Genomic DNA, 21,299 nt, shown 5'->3' on the forward strand with positions numbered 1-21,299 from the left:
AACGCTAGCATCTTCTACAGGACGATACCAGAAAAATATCTTATGTTTCAAGTAATAATTTACACAACATAAATTTTGGTGGCCTTCACAACTTATTGTATTTTTTAAATAGATTTTTTAAAGCAGTTAGAAATGGCGCAGCAATAAAAATAGTTAATGGTGTTTTAAACAGTTATCGCTTCAAAGTTTAAATTGAGAACGCATAGTATTGCAATATTTTGTAAAACGCTAAATACTAGAATCAGAGTACACAAGTTTGCGCTCATACGTTGTCGCTGCTGGATTATCACAATGTTCAATCTGTTTTTATCAACAGTCCGAACGAAATATCGGCCGCGTCGTTTAATTTCTAGTCTGCGACTTGATGTCATGCGAGGAGAGCTGTCTAACCTAATTCGGCTTGTTCATGGAGTGCAAAAACACCTCAAAAGAAGTGAATTTCAAATCGATTGCAGGAATCAAGTCGAATTCTTGTATCACTGCTTAGCGTAAACTACAAAACGGCGTCAACGCGCCACGGTTAAGTGCCATTACAGCAACAAGGCGGAGTAGGCGAATAGCGCGCGCGCGTGTCCTCAACGCCCGGCCGGGTCTACCGACGTCGCGACGACGACGTCGAGCGCTTGTCAATGTATGCGACACGCGTCCGCCTGCAGAGTCTACTAGTAGGTAAATAAACAAAACAAAAGTGTCTCTCATTTTTGCAAAGCGATCGCGGTGGCGATGCTGAAAATGTTATTGCATCGCCGACGATTGACGGACTGACATTGACCTTTACACATCTGCATCATGGTATCATTAGCATGCGCTTACTGTCATCACAAATGCCACTAAAACATTGAACCCCAATGAAAAACAAATTTTGAAATCGCTATAGTTCATAACGTTCAATAACATTTATTTCAGTAAATACTGTAGTTATAGATATTTAAACCTGAATCTAACCTACAAACAATTTCAAAACTTTAAAATCTTCATTTTAGGTTTTAAAGGATGTGTGCAACAATTAAGACTAGCAAAATACAGCAATGCTACACAACATTCAGAGTCCATTAAAATACAGAAAGCCCTTGTGGTTTCTAAACTATCACATTATGAATTTGAGATGATCAGATACAATGAACTTGATAAGGATGAACTGGAAACTAGAATTCGAAAGAGAGGAACAGACTTTGAGAAAATGATGTACTACCACAACTTACATAAAAGCTTTGAGTTGAATGTGGTACAGCAATTGGAGGGTTTGGGCATTGAAGTTAAAGTAGTCAACAGGTAAATATCAATCAATTTAACAAGAGTTTAAATAATAAATTTATATATCTACTTTAGACCAGACTATTCTGAGGATTTAATAGAATGGGCTGATATTGTTATGCCAACTGGTGGTGATGGAACGTTTCTGTTTGCCGCCAGTCGTGTGCGCAATCAAGACAAAATGGTGGTAGGTTTCAATTCAGATCCAAACAGATCAGAAGGTCATCTCTGTTTACCAAAAAAGTTCTCATCTAATATCAAAGCAGCAATTGTCAACTTACAGCAAGTAATATCACATTTGTTTATTGTTTTATTTAAATTTAATCACATTAATGTATTCAGGGAAGATTTAAATGGTTAATGCGAAGCCGGATAAGAACTACAGTGTTTGGACAAACAGGTTGTAAGTTAAATCCGCATCATTTGCATGAAGTGAAAGAATGTGATGCTTTGAAATATACCACAGTCGAAGAAGGTGGCACAGTGCTACCTTATCTTGCGCTTAATGAGGTGTTTATTGGCGAAACGCTATCCGCACGAGTGTCACATCTAGGAATGTGGCTGAATGGTTCTGATCAGCAAACGAATTTAAAAAGTTCAGGCATATGTATATCAACTGGTACAGGCTCGACATCATGGAATTTGAGTATTAATCGATTACCCGTGCAGAGTGTCTCTGAACTTCTACGGTTGTTAGATATTGACGCTACTGAAGGACCCGAGAGTCTTGCCACTGTTTTAGCGAAAATGTATAATAACAATTTAATATTCCACCCAGGTAAGTTTAATTTATTTAAAAGCGTTGATAAAACATTTTTACATGATTTTAATTTAATTTATAGAAGATAAACGAATGTGCTATACCATTAGAGATCAAATCTCTGCTGGTGTATGGCCCCAACCTAAAGGCATCAAGTCCCGTGGCTTTATACGCGAGTTAAAAGTGAAGTCCAATTGTCTGGATGCTTGTTTAGTTATAGATGGTGGAGTTAGTTTTGATTTTAATGATGGCACGCTAGCGATTTTACAAATACAGCCGGAAGATGCCTTGCGGACAGTAATAATGGACGATTAAGTTGTTAGAATGACGTTTTGGTTCGCAATCATCCCGCATTTTACGCAGCGTACCAAAAGATTGTGATACGCGTTTTTAAAGTTAGGTTCAACCTTTATATTTTACCTGTTATTTTATATGTTTTAAAATTGTTTATATACAGCCAACTCTTGTTTTAAAAATACATAGCAATATTACTATTATACATAGTTGGTTTTGTTTAGTATTAATTAATTTACTTGATTACTTGTTTTGCGCTGGTGGTAGACTTGATGGGTTTTACATTAATTGCTTTAAATATGTCAAATTCTGAAGCGATTGCTTCTGCCGCCTCCCCTTGCGCAGCGAAATCTTCTTCGTCCCCTTGTTGAAGAGGCCTGTAAGTATAATATTATTAATTATGGTGTTTTTAGAGGTTTCAAAACGTTGAAACTTACTCATACCACTTTGGATCTACAGTTTTTCTATGAGTTAACTTTATAAGATTCATTTCATACGTGCTTCTAGTGATAGCCATCAAGTTTTCCTGGCGACAGAGCACTCTGTGCTGTCTCATCAACTCAGTGTGCTGATGTTTTACTCGTAGGTATGCTAAGGTTTCAGGAGCTTTGCAATTGTCTATAATGGTTTTCACATTGTGATATTTTGCTTTAACGACACTCAAATCTTTTGATGTGGCAATGATTTCATTGGTAAATTCCTCCCGTTGTTTTTCGCGAGTTTCAATACCTCTCTTTAATTTATTATACGCCACTTGTAAACCCAATAAAGTTTTCTTTGTGGTTGCCAATTCGAGCGATGCGGCACCGTTGATTTGCTTCAGTTCGACTAGATGAACGTTTTTCTGTTCTATTAATCCGGCTAGGTGATTATTTCGAATGCGTAATGCTTCGAAGTCACTGTTGGAAAGACTGATTCCAAGCTCTGATTTTTGGTCGAATAGGGCTTTTAACTTGGAATAGGTGACTTTCATATAGGAAGTATTGAGACGAATTCGTTCAGTTATAAAACGCGCTTTTTTCATCCATTCGTGCATGAATTGAACAAACTTTTCAGCGGGTATGCGCTGTGTAATTGGGTCCACACCGTCGATGACAACGTTTTGTTCAAATACAGCAGCCGCATCTTCAATTTCTTCTAATCGTATTGTGGCCTCTTCAATTTGTACTTTGAGGCGTTTGCAATCGCGCGTTATTTTCGCTTCAAACTTTTTCATTGTTTCTCTTAGTTCATCCATGTATCGTGCAGCAAGATCTGCACGTGTCGATATATTTATTCTGAAGTACATTATAAGCATTAATAAATAAATTATTCTCGGAAACATTTATTTAACATTTTAAATAAGTTGCGGCTTTATTTTGAAAAACCTGCCCCTCTTTCTACATCACAGCTAGGTCAAAACAAGCTAAGTTAACCTAAACATTTGCTTGCTTCTCATAGTCATTTCTGAGTTTCTAAAACATTTCTGTTTGCATTGAATGAATAAGCTATTTTGTTAAAAGTGTGAATTTGGTTGTAATGGATAGCTTAGTGCAAATCGACAGTCATCTCATTGATCTCGTTGACGACGCTTGGCGTTCAGACAAACTGCCAGAGGAAGATATCAATGTTCCACTGAATGAACTTCCAGATCCAGAAGCTGATACTGGAGATATCAACCTGACCCTAAAGGAACAGGAGCAAAAGTGGACAGATATTGCACTCTCAACACTTAGTGAGCACCAATAAACCAACAATTTTAAATTTAAATCCTTTTACAAATAAATATTAACATGGAATTGCCAAGTATTGGCCAACAGTGTGAGGACCCAACATGCAAACAATTAGATTTTCTGCCTCTCAAATGCAAATGCAACAAAGTCTTCTGTTCCGAGCATTATGCACTACATATTCAAGAATGTGCTACAATGAAAGAACATTTTAAGGTAGCAAATCTTGATAAAAAATCAGGTATGTGGATCTGTTCCCATCCTGATTGTAAGGAAAAGAGCCTGGTACCTCTAATTTGTGAAAAATGTCATCAACACTATTGTGTAGCACATAGACATGTTACTGAGTGTTACAAAGAAGATCCTTCAATCAAACAAGCAGCCATAGCCAAGATGCAAGTACCAATAGCAGAATTTAATGCAGCAAAAGCTAAAGTGGATCAAAAGGTAACCATTCTTTTTCTTTCCTATTTTATGCAAATAAAAATAAATTGTATGTTTACAGTTAGATGAAAATTTGGAAGCTGCAACTAAAAAGGGTGCAACAAATAAAAAGAAGAGTGAAATGGCCTTGAAAGTACAACTTATGCGCGTCAAGAACAAAGCGACTGGCCTAAAAAGCATCCCATCAGCAGACAGAATTTATTTCAATGTAACCACACCAAAACAATTAGGTGAATCAAAGAAAGCTGTGTTTGTATCAAAAACATGGTCAGTGGGACGCGCAATTGATGCAATTGCAGACGAATGTAAAGTACCGAATCGTAACAACGTTGCAAATGCAGAAAAACTACGTTTGTTCACCGATATACAGAATGATACAGACTATATACAAGATTTGAGTAAAATTTTGAATAATTTAGTGCATGACAATCAATTGGTTGATGGACAAAATTTAAAACTTGAGTATGTACAACCATAATTAACAGTAAAATCAATGTATATCAATTATATATCAGAAAAATAAAGAAAATTGAACTTACTGTGGTCCTAATACAAATGGCATTGTATCAGCTGTGATAAGTTCTTCAGACATTTCAAAAAACCGTGGTAGAAGCGGATTTGACTGTTCCAGAGCTTGTATTTTTTTGCATGCTTCCTCAAAAGCTACAATACACACAATTTTAAAGAAAATATTTGTGGATTTTGCATTTACATACTTGAAAGCATTGATGGTTCATTATCTTTAAGGTATTGTATAAATATTTCATTTTCATGGCAAAGATGTTTGTATTCCTGGATTATCATGTTGATGCTGTTGATAAAATCTTCATCTTCAAATTCTTTAAAGAATAACAATAAGTATTCCTATTTTATGCAACAGGATTACAAAATTATTTCGGTAATTTATCACTACCTTCAAAATATTGGATGAAAAATTCCAGTGGAATAACGTCCGTGATTTCTAACTTTAACAGCTCATGGGTACATTGTTCCTCGTCCGAAATGGTGGTAGATCCATCACTGTTTGGAATTTCAATGTGTTTGTGTGCAATGGAAACATGGGCCATGATGAATGTAAAGAAGTTGTATATTGGGGAAAATACGTGTAAAAATCAAATTTATAAAAAAATGACTGGAAAAAATATGTCGCAATGTTTAATATTGAGTTGTTATTGTCACTCAAACATATAGTGTGACATGACAATATATTTATATACGATTTTACCATTTTCTACGGATTTATTTCTGAAAACAGATATTTATTCATAATATCAAAATATTAAAAAAAATATGGCGGGCAACATAAAAAATGAGGGAATAAAAGCTCTTCCAAAATTAGAATATAGTACATCGTACCGAAAGGCTCATGCATGGATTGCCCCCGTTGCCCAAAACTTGGACATAGTTGTAAGGTAGCAAAGCAGTTTGTTTGATCGATGTAATTTACGTTGTATTTCCATTAACATAGCGTTCAGATAAGAAACCAAGAAGACAAGCAACTTCGGCACGTGCGCTAGACTTTACTCGTCTCATTGAAGATCACTACAAGTCCGATCATGTTCGTAATTATCCAGCACGTGCAGGTTCGAAGAACCCGTACCATATGACCAAACCACCAGTTTGTGACACCGTTAAGTTTGTGACCACTTTTGAACAAAAAGTTAGTCGTAGTGATTAATATATTAGTGCTTTTAAATGTGCAAATAATTGTTTACTAGCTATTTAGAGATCCTCCACGGCCCATCATGCCGTTTCAATCCGAAATGAAGGGAGCTTATTCAAAGAAACCCTTACCATTTGAAGGAAGACTTGTGTTTCCACCCAACCCATATCGGGTTTGTGCAATGCGGGCATTCGGGCGCGATGAGCAACCACCACTGGTACCAGAACAGCCTGGTATGATGAAAAATCTCGATATTTATATGACTACATCACGGGCTGATTATATTCCGTATTCTGTCATTCAACAACGCGGAATTGCGTGTAAAGACATAGTGACTTATTATGATTCGGTTGGAGTTCCTCGAGGAGTAAATAATTTTTTTATAAGTGTTGCATATATCATATTATTGCTATTGTTTATAGGGGAAGGGTTATGGTCCTAAAAAGGACACTAAGATTGAACCAATAGTGAAAACAAAGAAGGCAGTATATAACAGAAAATGGAAGAAAGTTCAAAATCCATTGCAAACAATTCCACATAGGTAAAAGTTATTGGAGTTATTCTAATAAATGTAAAGTAATATATTTTCCAGAGCTTTTAAAAGTGAATACAGTGAAAATTATCAACCAAGTACGAAGTCAGAGATGGAAGCGTATAGTAATTTATCAACTGTTGCAACATTTCCTTCGATTTCACATATATCTCCTTGGCAAAATATTTGCCCACCGGGAATGTATTGTACTGAAACTTGTCACATAGGTACTGGTTATCCTATCCACGCCGTCATTGAAACTACTCCACCAAAACGCGAATATAAGCATACAATTGGATGCAAATGTTAGAAGAAGAAAACAAAACTCAAATTAAATTAATGCGTAGTAAAATTTAAAATTATTACATATAGTAGAATAATTTTAAACGATGCTTTAGCCTTGGTAAGAAAATAAAAACAGAAAGGCTTTACGATGTCTCCCAGACACTGGATGTCAGTGTCCTCGAAAAGCTGACCCTGTGTCATAGTTCGCTAGTCTCCTTTCGTTCAAGTTCATCGTTCGGGGGTGTGAGAAGTCTGATGCGTCTGGTGCGTTTGTTGGGTCTAGTGCGGTTGAAATGATGATCGCGAGGTCGATGGACCAGACCAGCGAGACCATTAAAAGGAGAAAATAAATCCCTATATAAGCAAAACAAATAAATTTAATTAAAAATGCATTTAATCTGAAATTTAATAAAATTAAAAGATTTATATTGTAAATGTGAATCCTGAAAATCAGCATCTTTAATAAATAAATTTTAAATTACATTAAAACCTTCTCTTGCTTCCTTAAAATGTCAGCAAAATAAATAAATTGGCCCCTCTTTAGATATATTTGTTATTTCTAAAGGATTCTGGTGTATCGTGCATTCCTCGAATGTTTCCAAGAAAGGAGAAAAATAAACAAGCAAAGGATTTACTTTTAGCTTGTTTTTCAATTCGGTTTGCTCGGGTTCGTGCTTGAATTCGTTCGTGTGTTATCGTGCTCATAAACAATTGAACACAAGCGCGCAAATTGAATTGTAACACCTAAACATGTTGATCGACTAAAAATATTATTTCTTATAACACGTTAACTTACTGTTGTGTGATATACGTTGTTTTGCAAAGGGTTCAACAAAAGGAAACAGATTATATTTGATACGAAGTAAACTGAAATAACCTAAGGAATGTGCGCGTTCGAGTAAATTCGAACAACGCGCACATCGCGCACACGTTTATACTCCGTTTCCTTTCCACTTCCGTATACCACTACTTGCACTCTTCTCTCGCAGGACTCAGCCAGCAGCTGCGAGCATGTTAACAGCCGAGCGCAGTGTACAGAATACGAATAATACGACTAGTCATTGTCGGTGCGCGTTCGACGCCGTTGCACTGTGATGTAGCGCGACACACACTGAACAAACGCAGACATCGTCTCCGCGTTCATCGGTAGCTACGAAGACAAAATAAAATAATGCATTTGTGAAGCGTTCATGACGACGAGATACGTTGACATTGCGTTTATATAAGATTATCGCCTTCCAGCAACGACACATAGTGCGCTTCGGTCGTCATTTGTTTACAGTTCAAAATCGAATCAACACTCGTGTTTATTACCCAAATCCACTGTGAACGACCGTTTGCTCGTGGCCTAGCGTTGACCGAAGGGGCGAAATATGAGTTATGCAACTAGGAATAAATTCGAGGTGAGTACTTATGTATTCGCATGCAGCCTAGACGAAGGAAATCGCTTGGGCACAAATGCATCGACGTCAAAACAACGCAGTACGATTGTATGCGAGATTGAATAGCGTACATGTAGGTGCATCTGTCATAATACATTCATCAACGTGCTGTTTTCCGATCCGAGCTGCATTGGCATTGGTTGCATTGAAAACACAATTTTGGATTGTCATTCGCAGGCTTTATTTACGATTAATCCTTCGATTATTTATAAATTAAATGGCAAATATACGACGCCGATGAAATGCTTACTAACACGCTTGTTTGCAATCAGCTGATCACCATCTCTATACACACACTCCTTTTTCCATGGTTCTATTCGCACCAATCATATCTGATGTTGATCTTGTCGCTGGGAGATCTTGTAAACAGCTGTAACGACTTATTGGAAATTGCTGGTTTCTTTCTGGGAAACATCGATAACTGCATTGGCTAATCAATTGCGCTTTCAGTTCTAATTTTATTAAATTCTTATGGTTCAAGTATAATTAACAAGCTGGGATGTTATTTTCATTCATTTTTCAAAATTTACTTCAAATATTGACTTTAGCTAAACTAACACTTGATGATCATAAAAGCATTACTCATCTTTTGTTTCAGTTTGTTCTTTACTGCTTAATAATAACCTGTTATCAACATCTCACGTTAAGTCAACAACGCATTACACATATTCTCCTTATTCTAATCCCTCAACTGTAATTCAAGTCTTTTTATCCGGTAATCTTTGTTGTAATTGAAATATGAACAAATTTAAATATAGAGTTATGCGCGAATAGTCAATATTAACATTTTAATTGGCAAAATGTTAGAAACTATTTTATTTTCGTCGTGGCGAAGCGCATGCACTATTTACTTAAATTAGTTACCATCGTTAACGCGTTTTGGTGAATGTAGTGTGTAATAAACAGCTTCGTGGTTTAATATTCTCGCGCATAGCGACCGAAATGACGTAGTGTAACTGATTTTGTATGTGCAGCGCAGCGATATGATAGCACATTTTGTATTGCTCCAGAAATCAATGCTTAAATGATCTGTATGCGCGCGGAAGCTAAACCAATATCACTAATAGGAAAACATTTGGTACTTGATGTCAATATGTATGTAATATATTATCTATATTTTTGCAAATAAATTGTTTTTCTAATTTGTCAGTGTTGTTAGTTGTGTTATTGGCTTTGAATTTTATTATTGTTTACTTATTGCTTTGTTTATTTCACTTTTTGCCATCTTAGATTTATAAAGAAGAAAAATAGGAAAATAAAACATCAAATGTAAACTTATTTGATTGAAATAGAAAAAATAATAATTCATCAGCCTCCCTAGTTTTAAATTGTGCATTTATTAATTTATAGCTTTCACGCGGGGCAAAATTTTTGGTTTTTGTGGGTTATACAAATAAAACAGATTAAATAAATCTTTTTTTACACAATAAACTGCATTTATCGTATTTTTGTATTATCATTGTTGATCTATCACTACACTCCTAAACCCCTTTAATAATTAAAAATACAAATACTGTACTATATAAATATTTTCCGCGTGGACGAAGAAATGAATTTGGAGTAAGTGGGCTTTCGATATATCATGACTTTTTACTGTGTTTTACAATTTCTAATAGCGTGTACATAACTAAATAAAACATTTTGTTTTTCATTCTGTGATTTTTTTCAGTTAACGAAGGCATTTGCGGATGACGAGGCACAAATAAACAGGAAATTGCCCAAAGAACTCCTGCTGCGCATCTTTAGCAATTTAGACGTCGTTTCGCTTTGCCGATGCGCACAGGTATCGAAAGCATGGAATATTCTCGCACTAGACGGTTCGAATTGGCAACGAATAGATTTATTTGACTTTCAAAAGGATGTCGAGGTAAACAATCTTAAATTCATTACAACTGAACATATATTCTATTAATTGGTTGATTTTTCTTTAGGGACCGATAATAGAAAACATATCTCGCCGTTGTGGTGGATTCCTGCGGCAACTGTCTTTGCGCGGATGTCGTTCGATTGGAGACAGCTCTATTAAGACTTTGGCGCATCAATGCCCCAACATCGAGGATCTCAATTTAAACGACTGCAAAAAACTTACAGACTTGACATGTCAGTATCTCGCCAAACACTGTTTGAAACTTCAGAAGCTCAACCTGGACAGTTGTGCGACGATTACAGACCAATCGCTTAAGAGTATTAGTGATGGATGTCCTAATATAACACACATTAACGTTAGCTGGTGCGGTAACATTACTGACAATGGCGTGGACGCGATATCTCACGGCTGTCCGCGACTACAGAGTTTTACCAGTAAGGGTTGTCGACAGGTAACATCGCGCGCAATAGTTTCTCTTGCAATGCGCTGCCAGCAATTAGAAATGGTAAACATTAAGGCTTGTGGTAACGTGCGTGATGACGCTGTTGTGTTGCTCGCTGAAAAATGCAGCAAGTTACACTACTTATGTCTATCGGAGTGCGCGCAATTAACGGACGTATCGTTAAATGCACTTGCGCAATTCTGTCCGTATCTATCGACTCTGGAGGTTGCAAATTGCTCGCAGTTCACTGATGTTGGTTTTCATGTGCTAGCTAAAAACTGCAGGTATCTCGAAAAGATGGATTTAGACGAGTGTGTTTTAATTACTGATCACACCCTCATTAATTTGGCCATGGGATGTCCACGAATTGAATACTTGGTGAGTTGTTGTGCCTGTTGAAAGTCTTCAAAATAATTAGTTTTATTGCTTTTTAGACACTTTCACATTGTGAATTGATTACGGATGAAGGTATACGACATTTGTCAACATCACCATGTGCCGCTGAGAATCTAACAGTGTTGGAGCTTGACAACTGCCCCCTTATAACCGACGCATCGTTAGAGCATCTTACCTCCTGCCATAATTTGCAACGTGTAGAACTGTATGACTGCCAGCAAATTTCTCGGGTCGGAATTAAACGACTACGGGTAAATAATTTAATTTATATTGTAGTTCATTGTTTTGTTTATATTTTTTGGTATATTTTCTTCTAGAATCATTTGCCGAACATAAAAGTGCATGCGTATTTTGCACCAGTGACACCTCCCCAGACTGCAGGCGGTACGCGTCAGAAGTACTGCCGGTGTTGCGTGATCATATGAAAGGATGGCTCTTAAAACCCGTCACGGCTGTGTACTCACTGTTTTAGTGAGATTTATCAAAGAAAGGATAACTACTTGCATCGCAACACAAATGAAAGTATAAAAAAGTTGGACAAGAATGGCAAAAACGTGTAAATTCAATATTACTCAAGTAAACATTTAATATAAAAACGACTACAAATGTGTTCAGCACGCATCATACTGTTACATATTGTAAGATTGTCACCGTAATTTACACAAAAATTACAATTAAAAGTTACTTATCCCAAGTGAGAATGAGAGCCAAAACGAACTGGTATGCACTATTAAATTACCAGACTGAATGCCGCTCCGAAATACAAGCGAATGTTGCAATCCTACGACGTATGTTACATGTATGATACTTCAAAAGTGTCTAAATTTATAACGGTTCGGCTAGGAGATTTTCTTTATTTTTGTTTAAATTGCAAACGTTTATTTATGATTTTTTTTCTTATACAATTTAATAAAAGCAATGCAATCAAACCACCGTTTGTAGTTGTTTTTCAGCATTAAATTCACTCATGATTTATGCAAAATTTATAAACTTGACATTCTATATTTATACAATAATCAAGATTTTTGATTTAAAAATATATGTCCATATTTTTCATATTTCTTCTCGCACAGAATGGCAAAAAAGTATTTATTTTAAGATTTGTTTAAAACAATTAATAAAAAGTCTTTATATGTGGTAGATGATGGATAACTGTGCATTTTATTTAAAAAATACAATGTTTAAAACATTATAAGTTTTAATATGACTAAACTCGAAATGTATATAAAAATTGATCATTTTTGAAACGAATAAAGTATTCAAATGTGTAATTTGCATGAAAATATAGTTTTTCTTTATTTAAAACCCATATATTCAAACAAACTCATTTCAGTGTGTCTAACATATAATTGTCGTGAAATGACATAAAAAGGCAAAAGATTCCTCTTATTATATCAAAAATTAAAAAGTTGCAATTTATAAATTCTAATTTTGGATTCTGATAGATTATGTAATTCTACATCGAATATTTAAGTAACAATTTTTCCAAATATTGACCGTTTAGGCCCTATTTATAATTTGAAGGAAACATGATTTCTCGCATAAGCGAATTCAATTATGGTGATTATTATAAAAACGGTACATCTTTGAACAAAATTTTATTAAGATAAAGAGTTCCTAATCATATCTTCTTAATTATTCTGTATTAAAAATGTCAAATTTACAAATTTTATTTTTTGCTTAAGAAATGTTAGAGGAAACGAATAATCCAGTTTTTCGCACTTAATGTGAAAACTAATGGAGTTAAAGGAAAACTGTTTTCACATTTAAATAAAAGGTACAATTTTACATTAGATAGCACTTTAATATTTTCAATTATCAATAGTTATGTAATAAATGAAAATGGTCAATAACTTAAAAACTAATTAAGATATTGGAACAAGACTTGCCAAAATGGATTCCTTGCATCATTCTGCACCTGATTGAGAAGTTTCAAGAAAATCTGAGAAGTGGTTTAATTTGGCCTGTACCAATTTTCTCCCAACTTTTCCGAAATATTTATGTTATCGGAAAACTGACTGGATATATTCCATCGCATTGCAATTCTCTGTAGATTAACGTTTTCCATTTTCTTCTAGCTTCATTTTGAATTTTTAGACCAAAAAATCGGTAAGTGTAACCTCTTGATGATTTTGAGTGGTCTTTGATCAACTTCATAGAATCAAAAAACTAAATCTGCCATTTTGTAGATCCGTGTTATCGCATGAAGAAAATGCAAGAAAATTTGCTGAAACTCTTATGGTTTCCGAGAAAATCACGTCGGAAAATCAGTTTTCACTACAAAAAATTCATTTTTTTTTAAATCTCATTGTCTTTAGAATTTAAAGCTGAAGGTCACCCCGTTTTCGGTTTTTGATTATCTTAATTAGTTTTCGAGATAATGGGTTATTAAGTGTTGTAGCTGGTACATGCTGCAATGAAATACGTCTATTGAGCAAACCCTTAGACCTATTAAGCAGAAAGTTATTTAAATAAGGTAATTATAAGCTGCTCTACATAATGGTGTTATTACTTTTTAATAATTTTTACTAACACAAATTAAAATGTCAGGCGCCTCCGCCAGATTTTTCTTAATTTATTTAATTTTCTAACAAATTAAGAAACTGAGACTTTCTATTACTGATTATCATAGGAAATAACTTTATTAATAAAATATTTTAATAACTTTTTGTAATATAACTGATAATTTCTAAGATAGCCGTTAAATACAATGTAAGTAGAGGTATCCTGGATGAAGACATCCTAGGGTCCAAACCAGGAATGCTAGAATAAAAAGTTACTAGGATTTATGGATAATAATTAAATGTTTGTTTAGAATCCGAAAACAGAATTTAAAAATTCCAACTTTTAATTTCGAACATAAAAAAGAGAAAGGTTTTGCCTTTTTATGATGAAATCTTTTTCACAGTAATTCGACCGAAAAAATTTTAGGTAAAAAGTTTGACCCTGTCTTTCGAGACAAAATAATTTTAACAAAAAATACGACCCTGTCTTTCGAGACAAAATAATTTTAACAAAGAAGTTCGACGAATAAGAAAAACGCCACGAATTCACAGAATAGGCATTTTGAGGCATTTTTAGTTAGTTTTAGTCAGAAATCGTGAATTACATCTTTGGTGCAGAAGATATAGGGTGTTTTCCAACTTTCCGACCATTGAAACACAAAGATTGCTTATGAAATAGATCATTTATTTTAAAGTTGATTTTAAGCAAACATTTACCAGATGAATACAAAATAACTCAAATTACAAGAAACACATTAATCTATGGAGGATTCGGTGTACCCGGAGAACCAACCACATCAATAATCTCTGCGGTTGTAGTCTTAACACCATCTACATCGCGATCGACAGCTGCTGGACCACTCGGCATCAATTGAGCAGGAATAGTTAAGGTTTTTCCTGGTGCAAGTGCCTCATACTGATGTCTCAAAGACTGCAGTTCAAACTCACATGTGGTCAGAGCTGCCTTTAACTCCATTACGAGCACCATATCACTGCGTAATTCGTTGAAACTCTGACAAATTTCTTCTGTAGGAGTTGGGTTTAATTCTATAAAGAAACAAAACAATCAGAACAATTCATGATTTGAATTATAAATAACTTGCCCATTCCCATATCCTGCAACATTTGTTCTAGTCCCTTAGCTTTCTTCTGACCGACATTCGCGGGTAGTTTCATGCGTTGCGAACGTAGAGAAACACCACTGTTTTTGTAATCCGGAAACTTAATGCCGGTGCCTTCCGCTGCTTGTAAAATTTGCTACAACAAAAAGTGTCCTGCATTAAACAAAATATCAATGCAAACTCATAAAACGTGGAACGTGTTCTTACCTTTGTAATTACTGTAGTGTCCACCTTGGACGGACGCGATGGATTCGAGATTTTCTTCTTCGGAAGCTTCTTGTCGGTTTTCCGCGGTGTTTCACTCTGACTATCTGCTTGACTAATCAACTTCTGCAAATCTTGGGTCTTACGTTCGCGTTCCTTCTTACGAGCTTCGATTTTCTTGAGTTCGCCAACTAGCATTTGCTCCTCCTCCATCTGACAACGCAAAAAAAAGTTATACATAATCCAGATATGAATACAAATATCATACCTGTTCAGTTGTCCTCTCATATAATTTCTTAAGTTGTTCCTTCCTTCGTTTTTCATGGTCTGCATCATATGTGTAAACTTTTTACCATGCAACTAAAACACATCAAAGATTAATCATTTTGAAGCATAATGACTATTAACAAGTCTCACCTTAGATAAAACCCCAGCAATCTTATAATATCGATCCTTGATATCTTCAACAGACCTTTTACCAAACTTTTCAGTGTCATACCTGTCTGCCATAATCACAAAACGCAAATCGAATCGTTTTGCTAAATCAATGAGGTGATCAGTTTCATCTCTGCTCCAATTTTCACTAGATAGGTGTTCATTGTATTCCACATCAGTATACTCTGATATTTCAACTTTCTACAATTACAATATATTCATATACCTCCAAATATATATTACTGAACTCATACTTTATTAAATTTGGCAAAAGGATATCCTGTAACTTCATCAGCAGGCCTCCTCCAATGATAAAACTCTGCATTATCAGTTCTTCCAGGGTTAGTAAATGGCATCCACTTCCATTTACGTGGTTTTCTCATGCCCAATTTGATTTTGGTCTGTTTATAACCATTAGCTAAAGTATTTAACAAATTTAGAATCATATATACAATATTCAAGATAGTATACATAGGAAACTTTAATTATATTAAGTGAATATATAAAAATTAGAAGAAATTACTTGTGTCTGATGGAAATAGTGGTGGAACATCCTTGTTATCATTGTACAGCAGAGCAAACACTTCTCGATGCATTCCTTCAGGCCGTCGTGGTATTTTTTGCACATTTTGAGGACGTTTTTTCAATTTGTCAGATCCTATAATTGATTCTCGCGTCACTTCTTGAGCAGAAGGCTGCTCCAGGTCCATAATATCGCGCACATCAGCCATGGCTATTTCTTTATACCTATAAATCTGTAATAGGTATAATCATTTATTATAACACAAAAATATGTTAATTTTCGTATAAACATACAATTAAAATTATTTATTCCACTTCCGAAATCTGGAGAGTGATTCTTAAAGCCAACAAATAACCTCACTCACTGGATGTAAATAAAAGCGAAACCAAACTAAACTTGCGCGAATAGGCAACATCAAAACATGAATGGTTGCCAACCGTACATACTGACTATGTCAGAAATGTACAATCCCCTAAATTTAAATCACACTGCGCCCTAAATCTCACCTTGACGGTGGCCAAGTCAAATTACTTGCATAGGTTACTCGGCTATTTCGACTTGTCATTCTTTGTGGGCAAATAATTACGTGTATCAATAGCAATTTTAATAAATTTCATTCATTATTGCCACCAATTGTCTTGTAATTTACTTCAACTCGTTAAAATGGAGTGGTATCAAGGAGGTATCGCCGAGGCTGTGACAGAATCCCGCAAGAATGGATCAATCTTTGTTGTATACATAGAAGGTGATTTTGCAGCAATCATTTAAATACGGAAATAAATCACATTTTGTAATTGATTTTCAGGCAAAGATGATCAAAGCAAGCAAGTGACTTCGACGATTAACGCACCACAAGTTGCAAAAATGTTAAACAGCTCTAATTTTGTTGCAATACTTGTTGAAAAGGATAGTGTCACACATCAGCAATTTTCTGAGATTTGTAAGTCACATTATCACCCTGACAGTACTCTAATTAAATTTTATAGCATAAAATTTGCAGTAATAATGTAAATCTTTGTATATTTTTTATTTGTCAGATAAACAAACAACAGCACCATCAATTTACTTCATTGGCAAGACAGGTGCACCTCTAGAGATAATCACAGATGCATCACTAACACCAACAGATATGGCTAAGAAAATAAATCAGATTCTGGTTAAGAATGGTGGGCAACCAATGGTCCCAATGGAGCTTGAAGATGAAGAGAAGAAAGAAACTTCATCATTCACTCCAGCACCAGCACCAACACCTGCACAAGAACAACCACCAAATGAACCCCTACAAGTAGCACCTTCAACATCAGACAACCAGATCTCAATAGAAGAGAAACTTCGCCTCGCTCAAGAATTGATCGCTAAGAAACGTCAAGAAAAGCAAGAAGAAGAAAAAGAAAAGGAGCGCAACAAAGAAATTGAGCGTCGCCAGTTAGGCAAAGATGTCCAGAAAATGAAGCGCTGGCAGCAGGATCAAGACATCAAGAACCTAATGGATGAACGTCAGAAGGAACGCCGCGAAGATCAAGAAGCTCGCGAACGCGTCCGCCGTCAAATCGAAGAAGACAAGCGAGAAAAAGCAGCCCGTATGAATAACACCCAACCACAAGCGACTCCCAAGGAAGCACCCAGAATGCCTGTTCGCGCAGTAAACAGTGATACAGCACGGCTGCAGTTCCGCCTTCCGGACGGGTCACAAATCACACACGATTTCAAAAGCTCCGCTTGTCTGCAGGAAGTGATCGATTATTTGCAATTACACGAAAACCAGCGCGATTTTATCTTGTCGACCACATTCCCCAAGCGTGAGTTTACCGTCAACGACGCGAGTCAGAACTTGATGGACTTGCAATTGGTGCCTAATGCGGCAGTGCTTGTACTGCCAAGCGTAAGACGCACTACTGTCGCGAATAGTAATTCATCAGGTGGACTCTCTGGCATGTTCTGGTATGTTCTTGCGCCGATTTTAAACTTTTTGGAATACTTGAAGAGTTTCGTTTGGGGCGCGGCTCCAAGACCACCGACGACGAATGAGAACAAGCGACCGAACACAGATACGGATCCACCTGCTGCAGGAAGGTAGGTAAAAGGAGAATTTAAATAATTCCCTGGATGAAATAATTTGTTTTGTTTTTTAGTTCGAAGAAACGATATTCTGGAGAGACAACTGTAAAGAAGCAGGGGAATATCCACCGACTACATGAGCATGATAGCGACGAAGATAACAACACGTGGAATGGCAACTCGACGCAGCAAATGTAGATTAATTATATTGATTGAATTATGGCTTTGAATTTATAAATTATGAATATATTCGAGACTTATAGAGGGAATTGTGTGAAATTTTAATAAATCAATAATCACGATTTACTGATTTTCTTTTAAATTTTGACCTAGAATTATCACTACCACTCTGCTATTGCTAAATTCATTGGTTTAATTCCATTCATCTAAGGTTGCAAAACAAATGAATTTTCAATGTTTTTGATTAACTGAGTGCCAATATGTGGCGTGTTTTCAATATAAAATAGCAATAAATTACCAAATTTACGTCAGAGAATCGTAAACATATGGAAAACATCCTTGCAATGCCCAAAATTTACATTTAACTAAAAAATATGTTAACATTTTCCTGCGAAACTAATCCATTATTAATTTTTATATCTTATTTACATTTTGTAATCAGCTTGTTATTTGATATGAATTCTTGAATTGTTGTTTTACAATGTAAATTTTTAAATGTTAATTCTCAAACTGTAGACTGTGTAATACTATATAAATAGTTGGAACTAGCGCAGGATAACTAAGTTGACATCAACATGAAGTTCTTCAAAGTTGCTATTTTGTTGTGTGCGGTCGTTGCGGTTAAAGGTAAATATTTAAAAATAAATTATTAGGTAGAAAAATTAACTTACCTTTACTTTAGCTCGCGCTCGCCGTGATATCAGTGAAGAAGATGATGACTTTTCTGATGAACCCGGCAGGATCGTAGGAGGATCCTTCGTTGATATCTCGCAAGTCCCATACCAGGCTGTCCTTCTGATTAATTCCCGTGTTGGTTGCGGTGGCAGTATCATCGCCGACCGTTGGATCCTCACCGCCGCCCATTGCGTACCCGGAGTATCTGCCTCTCAAGTGCGAGTTCGCGTAGGTTCATCCAACGCCTACAGCGGTGGCCAAGAACTGCAGGCTGTTGCCATTTTCTACACCAACAAATACAACTCCCGCACAACTGACTACGATGTTGCGTTGATCCAAGTGAACAATGTTATCACCGCCGGCAGAAGGATTAACTTGGCTACCAGCGAACCCGGTGCAGGAACCGTTGTAAGGGTCAGTGGTTGGGGCGCCCAGAATTCCGGTGGTTCCACCACTACTTCTTTGAAAGCCGTAGATGTCTCCATGGTATCTAGGAGTTCTTGCCAACGCAGTTACGGAGCTAGTGCCATCACTCCTAGGATGATCTGCGCTGCTAGAACTAACAGTGACTCTTGCCAGGGTGATTCCGGTGGTCCTTTGGCTATGGGCAACACTTTGGTGGGCATCGTCTCCTGGGGACGTGGATGCGCCCTTGCTGGTTATCCCGGAGTATACACTAATGTTGCCAATTCTGAAATCAGACAATATATTAGACAAATCGCCAATGTTTAAAGTTTGATAAAAAGGGAAAAGGATATTATAAACTATTGCAAGCATATATTTTGACTATAATTTACCCTCAGATTTTTTAATTAAGTAAATAGAAGTAAATCCTCACTTCTAAAAGTGCTTAGATCATTATTCCACAAATTAACAATCTAAAAAGCATAAAACTACATTTTAATGCATAACTCTAAGCCGAAATAAATCCCTTAATCCATTTGTAACTAATCTAAAATGTTCTAATACCAAAACTATTTTAACAATAATAATCCATACTTTGTAAAATTAAAATAATTGCATGTCCTTTGTTTCGTATCAGTCTAATCCGAAATTATGACGCGAATTGAACAAGTCCGCAAAAAATCAGATGAACATTTGGATGAATAATTAATTTCGTATCGCGGATTACACAGATAAACGATATCCTAACGGGTTCGCAGGAATGCGAGAAACGGTTTAATGATTTGGATCATTTTTTAATTTGAACCTAATCATCAACAGTTCAAGTGCGCCAAGTAATTAAATACACTCAGGCTAATAATAGTGCGGAATGGCTTAATAATGATCGATTAAGTGTGATTTATCGCGCGGATTAAAATGCTATCGATCATTTTAAGTGACAGTGGGACTTGTGTACGTTTTTCTGATTTTTATTCATGAATACAAAAAAATATGCTTATAATCCATAAGCATATAATTTTTGTTCAGGTAGAAAAAAGTAATCACTCTGAAGAAACTTGCCAAAAAGACATTCCAACATCTTGGCAGGAATTAAACGTATATAATATTCTGCTCGCAGCGTGCGTTCTGCGATTGGTGGCAAGAGTGTCGTTAGTTTTAATGGGCGCGCTAATGAAACAATCCGGCGTGGCAATTATGAGAAATGACACATTCCGCCGGCGGACGGCTGTCCCGAGACGCTCGTTCGCCTAAAGGCGGCATACTTCGGGTGGGCGGTCGTCCTGGCATGTCTTATATCTCCTTCTGTCCTTCCGGTGGCGGCGTGTGTGACACTCGCGCGCTTCGCCGCGATGCAAACGACGGCGCTGCCACAAGAGCTAAATTAAACCCACGCCACCCACCACCGGTGCGCGGAACGATATCTACTTTATTATATTTCACCTCGGCGAAAACGCCCGTCGCCGCCCCCACGGTCGAGCAATTTAATCTGCATAACATTAAAACGCGCCGCGCTGGCTCAAAAAGCACGAAACGAGCCTAAATTAAGTCATTTCCAGCCGCTCCCGCGAGATGATTAATGTCTACATCAAGATCTTGAGTTTGGTCTTAATTCCAACTCAACTAACACGCCGAAAATTTAATGTAAAATAAAATAAAAGTATAGAACTCAAGAGTTTTATGCTTTTCGTTGTGATTTTTTCAATATAACGCCATTTTGATACTAGCATTGTTTTTGTTTTCTGTTTTGTGGATTTGGCGTTTCCAGTGATGGCCTCGTTTCGATGCGAGTCGCGTCTCGAGGGGATGAAGCTCACCGCGCGCCGCCAGACTATGATTACCGTTAAACCACAATGTTAATTGCCGCCATAACGCCGATGCCGAAGCGCGCCGCCTCGATATGAATACAGACTACACATAATTAGAAGCACTCGCACCCCCCGCATGCTTACCCCTCGGAAACTAATTGTATTTTAGCGTTTCACAAATAGAAGATGCAGTTGAAGACATGAATACTCAACATTCAACATCTTCTACATTCCAAGTAAAAACTAAAACTAATAAAACACTTGGTGATATTTTTAGTTGTTTTATCGATGAGTGATTGAG

The 21,299-nt window shown here is 36.3% G+C and overlaps 9 protein-coding genes across 12 annotated transcripts; 7 read left to right on the top strand and 2 right to left on the bottom strand.

Moving 5' to 3' along the window:
- Nucleotides 1–311: 311 nt before the first annotated feature.
- Nucleotides 312–2,513, top strand: LOC135801892 (NAD kinase 2, mitochondrial-like). 2 transcript variants are annotated; one of them, XM_065315411.1, is made up of 5 exons: nucleotides 312–669; nucleotides 984–1,272; nucleotides 1,330–1,540; nucleotides 1,597–2,032; nucleotides 2,097–2,513. In XM_065315411.1, the coding sequence occupies exons 1-5, from the start codon at nucleotides 630–632 to the stop codon at nucleotides 2,327–2,329; spliced, it is 1,209 nt and encodes a 402-aa protein (XP_065171483.1). In that variant the 5' UTR covers nucleotides 312–629; the 3' UTR covers nucleotides 2,330–2,513. The 2 variants fall into 2 exon arrangements, with proteins under 2 accessions (XP_065171483.1, XP_065171484.1); XM_065315412.1 differs by having other exon boundaries at nucleotides 313–665.
- On the bottom strand, nucleotides 2,411–5,528 carry LOC135801890 (uncharacterized). The gene is made up of 5 exons (XM_065315409.1): nucleotides 5,375–5,528; nucleotides 5,178–5,300; nucleotides 5,001–5,124; nucleotides 2,746–3,585; nucleotides 2,411–2,685 (listed from the first exon to the last, which is right to left on the bottom strand). The coding sequence occupies exons 1-5, from the start codon at nucleotides 5,526–5,528 to the stop codon at nucleotides 2,544–2,546; spliced, it is 1,383 nt and encodes a 460-aa protein (XP_065171481.1). The 3' UTR covers nucleotides 2,411–2,543.
- Nucleotides 3,695–4,178, top strand: LOC135801897 (anaphase-promoting complex subunit 13). The gene has a single exon (XM_065315419.1). It carries the CDS (start codon nucleotides 3,827–3,829, stop codon nucleotides 4,034–4,036), a length of 210 nt encoding a protein of 69 aa, XP_065171491.1. The 5' UTR covers nucleotides 3,695–3,826; the 3' UTR covers nucleotides 4,037–4,178.
- On the top strand, nucleotides 4,081–5,000 carry LOC135801894 (AN1-type zinc finger protein 1-like). The gene is made up of 2 exons (XM_065315415.1): nucleotides 4,081–4,464; nucleotides 4,523–5,000. The coding sequence occupies exons 1-2, from the start codon at nucleotides 4,081–4,083 to the stop codon at nucleotides 4,937–4,939; spliced, it is 801 nt and encodes a 266-aa protein (XP_065171487.1). The 3' UTR covers nucleotides 4,940–5,000.
- A 149-nt stretch (nucleotides 5,529–5,677) lies between the features above and the next one.
- Nucleotides 5,678–7,333, top strand: LOC135801893 (uncharacterized). Of its 2 annotated transcripts, none has more exons than XM_065315414.1 (5): nucleotides 5,678–5,873; nucleotides 5,930–6,121; nucleotides 6,180–6,491; nucleotides 6,547–6,665; nucleotides 6,717–7,333. In XM_065315414.1, exons 1-5 carry the CDS (start codon nucleotides 5,832–5,834, stop codon nucleotides 6,964–6,966), a joined length of 915 nt encoding a protein of 304 aa, XP_065171486.1. In that variant the 5' UTR covers nucleotides 5,678–5,831; the 3' UTR covers nucleotides 6,967–7,333. The 2 variants fall into 2 exon arrangements, with proteins under 2 accessions (XP_065171486.1, XP_065171485.1); XM_065315413.1 differs by having other exon boundaries at nucleotides 5,732–5,868.
- Nucleotides 7,334–8,140: 807 nt separating this feature from the next.
- LOC135801891 (F-box/LRR-repeat protein 20) lies at nucleotides 8,141–12,371 on the top strand. The gene is made up of 5 exons (XM_065315410.1): nucleotides 8,141–8,344; nucleotides 10,053–10,250; nucleotides 10,315–11,070; nucleotides 11,127–11,339; nucleotides 11,406–12,371. The coding sequence occupies exons 1-5, from the start codon at nucleotides 8,315–8,317 to the stop codon at nucleotides 11,511–11,513; spliced, it is 1,305 nt and encodes a 434-aa protein (XP_065171482.1). The 5' UTR covers nucleotides 8,141–8,314; the 3' UTR covers nucleotides 11,514–12,371.
- Nucleotides 12,372–14,256: 1,885 nt separating this feature from the next.
- On the bottom strand, nucleotides 14,257–16,340 carry LOC135801818 (DNA methyltransferase 1-associated protein 1-like). Its single transcript, XM_065315335.1, is given in 8 exon segments — nucleotides 14,257–14,639; nucleotides 14,696–14,849; nucleotides 14,921–15,130; nucleotides 15,186–15,277; nucleotides 15,319–15,553; nucleotides 15,607–15,770; nucleotides 15,876–16,107; nucleotides 16,169–16,340. Coding segments are annotated over 7 exon segments (1,350 nt in total). The 5' UTR covers nucleotides 16,084–16,107; nucleotides 16,169–16,340; the 3' UTR covers nucleotides 14,257–14,352.
- A 42-nt stretch (nucleotides 16,341–16,382) lies between these two features.
- On the top strand, nucleotides 16,383–18,235 carry LOC135801817 (UBX domain-containing protein 4-like). Of its 2 annotated transcripts, none has more exons than XM_065315334.1 (4): nucleotides 16,383–16,620; nucleotides 16,681–16,815; nucleotides 16,913–17,952; nucleotides 18,008–18,235. In XM_065315334.1, the coding sequence occupies exons 1-3, from the start codon at nucleotides 16,539–16,541 to the stop codon at nucleotides 17,950–17,952; spliced, it is 1,257 nt and encodes a 418-aa protein (XP_065171406.1). In that variant the 5' UTR covers nucleotides 16,383–16,538; the 3' UTR covers nucleotides 18,008–18,235. The 2 variants fall into 2 exon arrangements, with proteins under 2 accessions (XP_065171406.1, XP_065171405.1); XM_065315333.1 differs by having other exon boundaries at nucleotides 16,913–17,948.
- A 363-nt stretch (nucleotides 18,236–18,598) lies between these two features.
- Nucleotides 18,599–19,566, top strand: LOC135801850 (trypsin alpha-3-like). Its single transcript, XM_065315374.1, has 2 exons — nucleotides 18,599–18,740; nucleotides 18,796–19,566. Exons 1-2 carry the CDS (start codon nucleotides 18,689–18,691, stop codon nucleotides 19,518–19,520), a joined length of 777 nt encoding a protein of 258 aa, XP_065171446.1. The 5' UTR covers nucleotides 18,599–18,688; the 3' UTR covers nucleotides 19,521–19,566.
- The last annotated feature ends 1,733 nt before the right edge of the window (nucleotides 19,567–21,299 follow it).

Source organism: Atheta coriaria, unplaced genomic scaffold (genome assembly GCF_025399875.1).
Source record: "Atheta coriaria isolate IRGN ID8LTWV9N9 unplaced genomic scaffold, Caltech_Dcor_3.1 hic_scaffold_13_pilon, whole genome shotgun sequence".
NCBI lineage: Eukaryota > Metazoa > Arthropoda > Insecta > Coleoptera > Staphylinidae > Dalotia > Dalotia coriaria.